Source organism: Artibeus jamaicensis, unplaced genomic scaffold, assembly GCF_021234435.1.
Source record: "Artibeus jamaicensis isolate MK-2021 breed Jamaican fruit bat unplaced genomic scaffold, CSHL_Jam_final scaffold_916, whole genome shotgun sequence".
Classification (NCBI taxonomy): Eukaryota; Metazoa; Chordata; class Mammalia; order Chiroptera; family Phyllostomidae; genus Artibeus; species Artibeus jamaicensis.
The window spans coordinates 777,575-789,247 of record NW_026522059.1 but is presented as its reverse complement, the minus strand read 5'-3'; the positions used below and the strand labels follow the sequence as shown (position 1 = coordinate 789,247).

The 11,673-nt window shown below is 62.2% G+C and overlaps 2 protein-coding genes across 3 annotated transcripts; one reads left to right on the top strand and one right to left on the bottom strand.

Annotated features, from left to right (window-relative positions):
* Positions 1-93: 93 nt before the first annotated feature.
* TIGD5 (tigger transposable element derived 5) lies at positions 94-3,124 on the top strand. The gene has a single exon (XM_037166608.2). The coding sequence runs from the start codon at positions 218-220 to the stop codon at positions 2,114-2,116; it is 1,899 nt and encodes a 632-aa protein (XP_037022503.2). The 5' UTR covers positions 94-217; the 3' UTR covers positions 2,117-3,124.
* Positions 3,125-5,304: 2,180 nt separating this feature from the next.
* Positions 5,305-9,814, bottom strand: PYCR3 (pyrroline-5-carboxylate reductase 3). 2 transcript variants are annotated; one of them, XR_008390759.1, is made up of 7 exons: positions 9,667-9,814; positions 8,259-8,323; positions 7,551-7,730; positions 7,031-7,243; positions 6,624-6,716; positions 5,966-6,457; positions 5,305-5,766 (listed from the first exon to the last, which is right to left on the bottom strand). XR_008390759.1 is itself a non-coding variant. In XM_037166735.2 (6 exons), the coding sequence occupies exons 1-6, from the start codon at positions 9,764-9,766 to the stop codon at positions 6,275-6,277; spliced, it is 834 nt and encodes a 277-aa protein (XP_037022630.1). In that variant the 5' UTR covers positions 9,767-9,814; the 3' UTR covers positions 5,305-6,274. The 2 variants fall into 2 exon arrangements, 1 of the variants encoding a protein (XP_037022630.1); XM_037166735.2 differs by having other exon boundaries at positions 5,305-6,457.
* Between the last annotated feature and the right edge of the window lie 1,859 nt (positions 9,815-11,673).

The window sequence follows — 11,673 nt, the reverse complement described above, 5'->3', positions numbered from 1 at the left end:
CGTAGTACGCTCGGCGCCCCTCGGCTCTACTGGCCCAGTGGACTCATCCAGCTGGGGCGGGCGGACCATTCGGCAAACACTGCGTGACGCACGGGGGGCGCGGCCAGCGCGCCCGCTGCCCAAGAGCCGGCGAGACAAAGGGGAGGGCCGCGGCCAGTCCCGCCCCCCGCGGCCGGCTGGGCGGGCTTATGGCTCCCGGGTCCCTGCAGCCGCTGCCATGTACCCTGCAGGTTCCCCGGCCGGTCCAACCCCGCGCCGCGGCCACCACCCCCCACCCGGGCGCCCCGCGCCGCCGCCGCGGACATCCGCGCCCGCCGCGGCCCCTGCCGCGCGACCCCGCGTGGCCATGAAGATGGCCTTCCGCAAGGCCTACTCCATCAAGGACAAGCTGCAGGCCATCGAGCGCGTCAAGGGCGGCGAGCGGCAGGCCAGCGTGTGCCGCGACTTCGGCGTGCCCGGCGGCACGCTGCGCGGCTGGCTCAAGGACGAGCCGAAGTTGCGCTGGTTCCTGGAGCAGCTGGGCGGTGAGGTGGGCACGCAGCGCAAGAAGATGCGGCTGGCCAACGAGGAGGAGATCGATCGCGCCGTGTATTCGTGGTTCCTGGCGCTGCGCCAGCACGGCGTGCCGCTGTCGGGGCCGCTCATCCAGGCGCAAGCCGAGGCCTTCGCGCGCCAGATCTACGGCCCCGAGTGCACCTTCAAGGCCAGCCACGGCTGGTTCTGGCGTTGGCAGAAGCGTCACGGCATCTCCAGCCAGCGCATCTACGGCGAGGCCGAGCCCCCGGCCGTCGGCCCCACACTCGGCCCGCCGATCAAGCAGGAGTCCACACAGCCCGCTGGCGTCCGCCCCCCGCCCGGCCGTGCCCCGGCCCCACCGCCCCCCGCGGAGGGCGGCTATGGTGATGAGCAGATTTACAACGCCAATGTTACTGGCCTCTACTGGAAGCTGCTTCCGGAGCAAGCTGCACCCCTGGGCGCGGGGGGCTGCAGCCGTCGTTGGCGGGGCGACCGGGTGACGGTGCTACTGGCCGCCAACCTGACTGGCAGCCACAAGCTGAAGCCGCTGGTCATCGGGCAGCTGCCAGACCCGCCCAGCCTGCGCCACCACAACCAGGACAAGTTCCCGGCCTCATACCGCTACAGCCCAGACGCTTGGCTCAGTCGTCCTCTGCTGCGGGGCTGGTTCTTCGAGGAGTTCGTCCCGGGCGTCAGGCGCTACCTGCGCCGCAGCTGTCTGCAGCAGAGGGCCGTACTGCTGGTCGCACACCCGCCCTGCCCTGGCCGGGCTGCCAGGTTGCCCACGCTGGAGGAGAGCGAGGAAACCCGCAGGCGGTTCCGGCCTGAGCTCCTCAGCCCCCCGGAGGAGCTTCAGACCCCTGACGGGGCCGTGCGGGTGCTGTTCCTGTCCAAAGGCAGCAGCCGAGCGCACATCCCCGCCCCGCTGGAGCAGGGGGTGGTGGCTGCCTTCAAGCAGCTGTACAAGCGGGAGCTGCTTCGGCTGGCGGTGTCTTGCGCGGGTGCCTCCCCATTGGACTTTATGCGCAGCTTCATGCTCAAGGACATGCTCTACCTGGCTGGCCTCTCCTGGGATCTGGTGCAGGCAGGCAGCATCGAACGCTGCTGGCTGCTGGGCTTACGGTCAGCCTTCGAGCCCCGGCCACAGGAGCAGTATGCTGGGCAACACGCTGGCCAGGCAGAAGAGGCAGCTGAGCACAGCAGGGTGCTCGGTGACCTCACACACCTGGCAGCCCTGGCCTACAAGCGCCTTGCGCCGGAGGAGGTGGCTGAGTGGCTGCACTTGGACGACGATGGGGGGCTGCCTGAGGGCTGCAGAGAGGAGGCAGGCCCTGGCCGGCCCCCTGTGCTGGCCTCTGTGGCCGCTCCACTCCCAGCCAGCCTGTCCTCTGTCCTTGAGAGTGGGGAAGAGGAAGAGGTTGCTGTGCCCACCGCTGGGGAAGCTGTTCAGGGTCTGGAAACAGCTCTGCGGTGGCTGGAGAGCCAGGACCCCCAGGAGGTGGGGCCACTGAAGCTGGTGCAGCTGCGCTCACTGATCAGCATGGCCCGGAGACTTGGGGGCATTGGGCCCTCACCTGCAGCCCCTGATGATGGGGTGTGACCAAACCAGCCCTACTGGCCCCCCAGGGGCCTTCGTCCTGCTGCACCTGAAGGGAGCCTCCCCTTTGCCCTCCTCCCTTCTCCTGGGGTAACCCTCCCAAGGCTAGTGGTCACAGGGATGCCAGCTCAGCCGGGCTTGGAGGAGCTCTGTTGGTGAAGGGTCAGCCTGCTCCGCTGGTACCCCAGTCTCCCTCCCAGGGCATGGGGGGTGGCTGGAAGAGAGGTCCTGGGCTCATGCTCCTCCTCTGGGCACGCACATGGGGTCTGTGGTCTCAGCCTGGGCCCCTGCCAGACATACCTGACACACACACCATAGCACTTACCAGAGCCCGGGCTCCATGGGGCTGAGCCTCTTGCCCGCCCCTCTTCCTGCCCGGTGGCCTGTTTACCCCAAGTCCTGGTGCTGCGTGGTTCGTATGCAACCTGATCTCGGTGGGAAGCACACCCCAGGTTCTGTTTCTGTTGCATTAAAGTCCATTTTTACAGATACTCAGGGGCACGGGTAGGTTGGGCTGGGGAGGAAGGACGGGGGCAGCCACACGCGGGCACCCTGATGCCAGGTGTAGACTTCTGTTCCACTTGGACTTTTAACTTTCTTGTTGAGAAAATACATTTTCTGAACTCTTACTCCATGGGGTTGGCGTTGGCATGCAGCTGGACCCTGGTGACTTGACCAGTGACTGGACAAGCTTCGTCAAGGCTCAGGGCCCAGGGCCACCCATCTGCCCAGAGCAGGCCCCGTGGCACTGACAGCCCTGTGGGACAACCCTCCCGTGCCTCAGCTCCCCCGGGCTCCTCCCCTCTCTGGCACAGTTAAGGGTGTGGCTGGAACCAGGCTTCTGGGTGACAGTGTGAAGGTGGGAGAGTCACCTGTGTTGTGGCCCAGCTCTTACACAGTCAGTCTGCTGTCCTGTCTACTCTGAACTCGGATCCCAGCTGGCGGTCTGAGGCTTGGAGATGCCTGGCCCTCCTGGGGGCTGTCTCTGCCACGTTGCTGCCCAGAACCCTCACGAGGAGCAGGGGACTGGCCGCCCCTCCACTTTCCCCCTGCCCATGTCGTCTTAGTGTTCAGGAGGCTGCAGACAGGTGGAATGACTGCACAGGTGGAGGCTGTGTTTGTGGAATGACTGCACCTTGGGATGGCACTAGAGGGCATCCTTGAGCAATTTCTTGGCAAGTTCAAGAACAAACTTTGGAACCACCACCCGTCCAAACACATAAACACACACGTAATATATCTCAAATCGGAAAGGCAAAGGAAGGTATGGAGAATTTGGGAGCAAGGGAAGTGAGCCCTGGCTGGCCAAGCCCAGGGCAGCCGCTCCTGTCGGGGCCCACCGGGCACCTCCCTTGCCAGTTGCCTGGAGTCTGTATGCCTAGAGGCAACAGTCCAATCCTGGCCCAGGGCTTCAGGAACCTGCCTTTTACACCATCTCCAATCCTGGTTGGGACCCAGGCTGGGAGCCTGCTGGGTGTGTGGGAGGCAGGCCTTGGCCCAGATTGGCACTGAGTAAGGGTGCCCCCGAGATTCCATATGGCAGGGCCCTTCAGGCTGCATAGGCGCTACCGGCTCTGGTCAAAGTCCCCATTTCCGGTCTTCCCCGTCAAGCCACCTGTGGGCCTGGGGTGGGGGGGCCTGGAGTCGGTAACAAGGCCCATGTCAGGAGCAGGGCCTCTTGCCACCTCAAGCTGCTTCACATTGCACCAGCCCCTCCTGTCTGGGGACCCAGGCTGCACCCCAAGAGGTGGCCCTGGCCCGTCCTCATGGCCCTGTGTAAAACAAGGCTGGTCCATGCTAGCTTGGGGCCCAAAGAAGCTACTTTGAATGCCAGTCAGGTGCGGGACAGGCACCCCTCACCTCGTGAGGGGCCCATAAGAGTGTCCTGTCTAGAATGGAGGTTCTGGTGTCACATGTGTGATGGGGTGGAAGCTGCAGGCACCCGGCCCTGCGGGCTGTCCCACCCACAGGTCATTGTGGTCCCAGTGTGGCCACCTCACAGCCACTCAGCTGGGTGTGCAATCACGGGGGGCCAGCTAGAGGCTTCCCACGGGACCCCCCCGGCATCCCTCTGCAGCAGAATGGTGGGAGTGGACCCCAGCTGGCAGCCTCACTGCTGCCATCTGCTAGACCCGTGGGCATTAGAGCTGCCACCCTGGTCTGTGCCGACCTGAGAATGCGGGTTGAGTGCCACCAGGGAGGGGTCAGTGTTGATGCTGCTAGAATTCCTTCTTCCACTGTCTGCAAGCCTGAAACTGGCCCTGGAGGGTTACCCAGTCCTGGCTACAGTGTGGGGTCCCTGCAGCAGGGCGTGCTTGGGGATGAAGCCAGTAGCCCCTCCCCCCCATCCACACCCCTGAGGTCCACTCCAGGCCATGACAGTCACTGCTCTTCCACACAGTGGCCCTTGGGCAGGGGAGCGTGTGCCCACCCCTGGCCTGCATGTTTCGGGCCGTGTGGCACAACCAGGCCACAGAGGGGCCCTGCCTTGCCTGGAGGGGCCAAGTCCTTGGGCCCAGGCTCCCCAGTGGCAGATGCAATCTGAGTGAGGGACAAGAGGAAGGGGTGTACCTTCAAGCTGAGAGGCCCACCACCCAGGGACCCACACCCATGGGCCAAGTGCAGGCAAGGGAATGCCGTGGGGAGCCCCGGTGGGAGCAGGGTCCTGGAAGTAGTTTGGCCCATGATGGGGGTGGCCACCAGTGAGGCTTGACGCCAGTGGCATATCCTTGGAAGGACAGTGAGCCGGTGGGCTGCACGCTCCATAGGGCCCTTTCACATCTAGCCTCACTGATGACAGGGCTTGCCTGGGTGTAGGGGGTGGGAGTCCCTTGGATCCGGACTGTCTCCCTCGCTGAAAACCAGACGACACAGAGAAAGGAGAAATGGTTACCACAGGCCCCAGGCTCTCCTGAAAGTCAGTTCAGCCTCGTGGTGGAAGGTGAGAGCTGGCCGGCAAACAGCCGGGCTGCGATCCTGCCCCTTCTTGGGCGGGGCCCTCATTCAGGGAGCAGCCTGCTGGGCTGAGTCCACTCTGCTCCCCAAGGACTGTGAGGGATGCAACACTGGGACCCATGCCAGACGGCTGATGGTGCACGCAGGGTTCTCGGGTGACGGGTGGGTCCCTTGCCTGTGCTGCCAAGCCCGAGGATGCGGTTTTGTCGGCCTCCCATTCAATACTGGCCACTCTGTGCTACACGACATGGGCTTTATTCCCACCGCACAGGAAAGGGGCTGGGTGTGGGGTCGGACGCAGGTGGGAAGAGGGCGGGGGCCAGAGACCTGCAGGGGGGGCCCCCTTGGACCCAAGTGGGGGGTAGACCATCAGGAGGGCGCAAGCACACAGGGGCTCTCCACTGTCTTACAGTCAGATTACTTTCCCAAAGCCTCAGCAGTTGGTGGCAGCGGCGACTGTGGGAGCGAAGAGGCCCAGGGGCCTTATGGGCAGTGCCAGGGACAAAGCTGCAGGCACCCACCCACCCAAAGGTTACCCCAGCCTTGCTTCAGGCCATTCCTGGCCTACCGGTCTGTCAGGGACATCCTGAAGAGCAGGGTCCTGCAGTCAGAGGCCATGCCTTGGGACCCTGCAGGACTCTTGACTGAGAAGGGTCATCAGGGCCAGCTCCACCTGCCACTTGCCAGAAGCTAAGGGTCTGGGGAAGGGACACACACCCAGCTAAAGCCAAGCTGGAGCTTGGCCCCTGCTAGCCAAGGCTCATCCTCCCAAATGTGGGGCAGCCCCCAACCCAACCCAGCCGCAGGCCAACCCAGGGACAGGACAGACGTGACAGCCCGGCACTGCTGGCTTTACTGAGGGGAGCAAGTCTCTCGCGTAGATTCCTGTCCCCGAACCTGAGCCAGATGCGGCCACACAGCTGCTGCTGTGCCAGAGGCTCTGCCGACGTCTCTGCCTGTGGCACCCCGAGGTGGGCCATCAGCATGAGGCCTTGTGCCTGGATGGCAGGGCGCGGGGTCCCCACTGCTGAGGGATCCCCTCCGGCTCCACCCCCCACATTTCCCCTGTGGGAAGCAGGGTGCGTCCAGTGAGGGTCCTGCGAGTCAGAGAGAACCACAGTCTTCGGGAAGGGGCCAGAGGAAGGGAACGGAGGGGCAGGGCGGCTCCAGCACCCGGGGCTGTGGCCCTCATCCGGCACCTGCTCCTTATTTCCTGCTGAGCTCCTTGGCCCGGCAGGTGGCGGCCTCCACAGCACTCATGGTGGCTGCCCGCAGCCCGCCCTGCTCCAGGGCGTGGAGGCCGTAAATGGTGGTGCCGCCGGGCGTGCACACGTCTGTCCGTAGCTGTGCAGGGTGCCGCCCCTGCTGCAGCAGCATCTTGGCTGTCCCCTGGGGAGAGGAGCATTGGGGGCAGTGACTCAGGAGAGGTGAGCAGCCCCTTCATTTTCCAGCTCAGCCCCACTGTGCAGCAGCTTTGCCATGCGTCCCCACTGCTCCCAGGAAGCACACAGGCCCAGCCCCTTACACTGGCTCCCCTGGAGCCGAAGTCACTCACCAGCAGGGTCTGGGTGGCGATGCGGTGAGCCAGGCCACTGGGCATGCCCATCTTGATGGCACCTTCAGCAAGAGCCTCAGAGAACAGGCATACCTGTGGGGGCAGCGGTATCAAAGCCAACACTCCCCTAGACACAGCACCCATCTAGAGAAGGCCCAGAAGCTTCGGGAGTAAGGTCTAGAGTGCTGGCTACCAGTGCAGGGCCTAGTGCTGAGGCCTAGCCCAGGGGTCTGCCAAGAGCCAGCTCCAAGGCCCAGGAAAGCAGAGATGTAGGGGGAAAGCAAACCTCACAGGCAGCTGAGGCCTAAGCCACTGGGTCCAGAAGGTAGGGGTGGTCTCAGGGATCTGGACGGCCCTACTTAGCTAGTGGACAGCTGTAGGGGACAGAGGGACCAAACAGCACTTACGAAGGCCACACCACTGCCGCTGAGGCCAGTGTGGATGTCCACTTGGGCCTCAGGCACCTCCTCGCACTGCCCGCAGGCCTCCAGCAGAGTCTGTACGAGCTCGACCTCACTGTTCCTGGCATGGCGCCCACGGGCCAACACCATGGCCCCCTCCTGGACCACGCAGGGCAGGTTGGGTGAGAGCCGCAGCACCCGTGTGGCCGGGGGCAGTAGCTGGCCGGAGAGAGGCTGCTGTCAGGGAGCCCGTGGGCCTGGCCTGCAGGGCAGGCACACGCCTCAGCCAGGCTCCCACCCCCACTTCCCAGGGGTGATGCCAGGAGAAACCCGAACCCCAGTTCCCTCAGCCACCCGGCCGCCTCTGCAGGCTGGCTAGGAGGCCGCCTGCCCTTTGTCCCACCCCTGCTGAGCCCAGGGTGGAGCCGGTTTAGGATGGCAGAGGCTGGAAAGCTGAATCTGCCCAGAACAGCCTACTCTGCGGGGGTCAGAGCCTCATCCCCACCTCATCCCACGGGCCACTCACCTCCTCCAGGGTGCTCAGAGAGACCCCAGCAGCCACAGACACCACAATGTGCTCAGAGGTGACCACGTGGGCCACCTCTGCCAGGACGGCTGGCAGGATGTGGGGCTTGGTGGCAAAGAAGACGAGCGGGCAGCTCTGAAGCACCTCCTGGTTGGAGTGGGTGGTCTGGCAGCCCAGAGCCTGCACCGGGAACACAGGGGTCAGGGCACGGTGAGTGGGCATCTTCCCAGACCACTGCCCTTCTGGCTGGAGGCCGCCCTGCATTCCCACGGGTCCCTGTGGGTCCCTCCCATTGCAGATGCACCACCCCTGGGACTCACCCAGTGCTGCTTGGGACCAAACCCTGAGTCTCACAAACACCTGTCACCAGCCCCTCTGTGAGCCCTCCAAGCCCGGTGAGCGCCCATGAGCATCCCTGCCCACCCCAACACACACAGGCATGCACGCACATGTATACACACACACATGTGCAGACTCACATGTGCACACACCACACCCCTTGACTCTGCCCTGGCCCTGCACAACCCTGACCTTGCTTCTGGCCTTTGACCTCCCTTCTCCAGCCTAGCCCAACCCAGCTAGTCCCAAACTTGAGCTACATCAGTAGCACTTCCCTGGCCTCAAGAAATGTCTGAGAGAGACAGGAGCTAGAGTCACCCGAGGTCCCTGTGGGAAGCTTCAATTCAGAAGAGCTGGTCCACAGCTCACCTGGAAGTGACAGAGGTTCCTGTCAGTGGGTGCACTGGCCAGCACGTGATGAGCTTCCACTTTTCCTGGAAGGGCAAGGGCGTGGTGTCAGTGAGGAGGCTGGGAGGAGGGCGGGCAGGAGGCAGCCGGGCCTGCCTCCTACTGAGGGCTGTCAGGTTCAGCCATGCCTGGGCCATCTTGGCCTTTGGCTGGTCTGAACCCTCCAAGAACCCAAGTGCCCGGCAGGGGTGCTCCGTGCAGCCAGGACCAAGTAGTCAGACCCATTTAATTCTACTCGGCAGTCACCCACACTGCCTGGACACGGAGGACAAGAGCCTGCCCCATCTTGAGAGGACAGAGATCCCAGGGGCCGAGAGAGGAAGGGGACGTGCGAGGCAGGGAGGCCCCGTGAGGGCCGAGCTTCTCTGGAGAGAGTGCATCTTTGTGGGGGTGTCAAAGCAGAGGCAGAAGTGCACCCCAAACCGAACCCAGAACTGACCCATCGGGGCAGCAAGGCCCACGGTGCATCACAGGCACTGAGCTCAACACAGAGCCCGGGAGGCCTCGGAGGCGGGCAGTGCTGCCGGGCTTCACAGGTGAGACACCTGCGCCTTGCAGTAGGCCATTTGGTGACTGACTTTGACCACTCGGGACTTTGAGGTACCGCTGAAGTCAGAAAGTCAGACCGTTACCTACACGTAAAGGGCTCTGGTTACCGTGGAATAGGGTTAAGCCGGCACCGTCATCCCTTGCAGGAAACCAGTTTCTCCATAAGGGATGATCTGGCCACTGCAAGTGGAGCTGGCACACAAAGGAGGCTCAGAGAGGTCAAGCAATGCGACCGAGGCCAGAGACCTGGCTGGAGATCCCAGGCTGTGCCAGCGCTGTCCAAGAGCAGTAACTACATTTTCCAGCAGTCACGTGAAACAAGAAAGAAGCACCAGGTGAAGTTATTGGTATATTTTATTTAATCCCAAAATAGTATCCTGCCAACACATAACCACTATTAAAAATTACTAAATACGTCACTTTTCCTATGTGCTAAATCTTCCAAATCAGATACAGATTTTATTCTAAACACTCTGAGCATTTATTTCTCAATTCGGACTAGCCACGTTTCAAGAGCTCTCCGGTCACATGAGGCTGGAGGCTGCTTGGGGACAGCCGACTCTAGTAAGACTCCTGCCGTGTTCTCTGAGGGCAGCAGTCCGGACAGCAGGGTCCGCATCCACTCCGGCCCACACCCGCCCGGCCCTGCACCACCGTGGGATTCCAGCGCGCAGGACCCTGGCTGCCCAGGCTCCGCCTAGGGGCTCTGCAGGATTCATCCCTCTAGGCTGGGAAGCTCCGTCCGGCCTGGCATGCCCGTCCCTCCCACATCAGGCCGGCGTCGGACGCCTCCGTGAGACCCACACCCGCGGCGCCCCACCTGCTCGAATGAGGCCCTGAGCGATGGCCTCCGCCATGCGGCCGGCGCCCACGAAGCCCACGCGCCGAGAGCTCGGCTCCCCAACCGCCGCCGCCGCCATTTCGCCTCGAGGCGCCCCAGTCGCTTCTCGCCCCGACCCTCTATTCGCCAACGGGCTACACCGCCTCGCCCCCACCCTCGTCATTGGCTACCGGGACCGCACGCTCCGCCCCTCCAGGCGGGCTACCGCGTCCCGCCCCCTCCCTGTTCATTGGTCTGAAAGTTTGCGTCAGGGGTCTGGTGGGGACACGGGCGGGTAACGTCACGGGGACGACTTCCCGAGGGGCGAGGCCCGCAATCATGCGGAGCGAAGATCTGTGTTCCGGTGCTGAGACCGTGGCGAGCCTGGGCAGAATCCTGGGCGCATGTGTGCAGATCAGATCAGTTTTCCAAAGGGCAGCTTGAGAAGCTCCATTCAAAGAAACGGTCGGAAAGGATGGGGTCTCCTCCAACCCCGACTGGAAGGCCGGTGCGGGGGAGGGTGCCTGGCGGGTGTTCCCCGTGGGGACCCTGCAGAACCCTGGAGGCCACCGATTGGTCGTCGCTGAGCAGCTGAGCTTCCAGGAGTGACATCTTTATTTTTTAATAACTTATTTTTTATTGTATTTCTTTCATTACCATATATCCTCCTTCCACTTCCACCCAACCCCCTTTAAAAAATTACTGATTTTAGAGAGATAGAGGATGGGAGGCACCAGTTTGTTATTCCACTTATTTATGCATTCATTGGCTGATTCTTGTATGTGCTTTGATGGGGGATTGAACCCACGACCTTGGGGGGTCAAACCGGCAACCTTGGTGTGCTGGGAGGATGCTCTAATTGGGCAACCCAGGCAGGGCAGGGTCCAAACTCGGGCCTGTCAGCACGACAGGTCAGGTGCTGGGATATGGGGTCCTGCCAGCCTCACGCTGGTTGCTGGGGTGGGGGGGAAGCAGTGTTCTCAGAGAGCCCTGGTTCTTTGTTCAGAGCCTGGGAGTGGGCACAGGTGGGAACAGGACTGCCTGGTCAGAGCTCCCTGCTCAGAACTCCCTCCCAAGCTGCAGCGGCCCCTGGTGGCAGAGTAAAACGCACACCGCCAGTGAACCCTGTGAGCTGATGTCTAGCTTTTCTGCGTTGGGAGCTCCTCCGGCCAGCCCAGATCCAGGTGTCCGTGGACCTCCCGGAGCACTGCAGGGAAGAGGCTGGAGGCCTTTTTTCCTTTTCTAAAATACTGTATTTATTTATTTTCAGAGGGAAAAGAGGGTGAGAAACATTGATCGGTTGCCTGCCATACTCCCTGATCTGGGCCAACCCAAGCATGTGTCCTGACTGGGGATTTTCAGTCCCCAGGCCAGTGCTTGAATTGAGCCGCACCAGCCAGTGAGCCGGGCCCTCACTGGTTCTGAGGGAGGTGGAGCGCGTGGCCAGGGGCCACCATAGAGACTGATGGGGAGGATGGGGAGTGCTCCTGTCATTTTTAATTGACGTGGGAAAATTAAGGCTTGAAGATCCAAGATTGTAGGGGGTTTTGTTTTTTACTGTCCACTCAAGCTAAAATCACATTTTAAGGCTTACTCTTTTTTAAACTCTACTTTGATTTTTTTAAATGTATTTATCTTTAGATAGGAAGGGGAGGGAGAGAAATATCAATGTATGGTTGCCTCTCATGCATCCCCTGCTGGGAACTGGCCTGCAACCCAGGCATGTGCCCTGACTGGGAATCGAACTGTGATCATCTGGTTCGCAGGCCTGTGCTCAAGCCACTGAGCTACACCAGCCAGGGCTCTACTTTGATTTTTTAAGTGCTTCACTTAATGATGGACTTCAACATTGCCCATCCCCATCCCCCCACCCCCACCCCATGTGGGGCTCTGCTCTGGGCAGGGACAAGTGCCACCCCGCTGCTAACTTCACAGCTGCACAGCAGCACCCCGGGTTTGAGGACCTGTGCTCCATCTGGGGAGACAGTCCCTCTTCGGTAAACATAC

Coding starts and splice junctions, on each gene's coding strand:
- TIGD5 (XM_037166608.2), top strand. CDS start 218: ATGTACCCTGCAGGTTCCCCGGCCGGTCCAACCCCGCGCCGCGGCCAC.
- PYCR3 (XM_037166735.2), bottom strand. CDS start 9,766: ATGGCGGCGGCGGCGGTTGGGGAGCCGAGCTCTCGGCGCGTGGGCTTC. Junction 6,717..7,030: donor GCGGCAGTGGTGTGGCCTTC/GTAAGTGCTGTT, acceptor CTGCCCCCACAG/GTATGCCTGTTCTCTGAGGC. Junction 6,458..6,623: donor TCGCCACCCAGACCCTGCTG/GTGAGTGACTTC, acceptor TCCTCTCCCCAG/GGGACAGCCAAGATGCTGCT.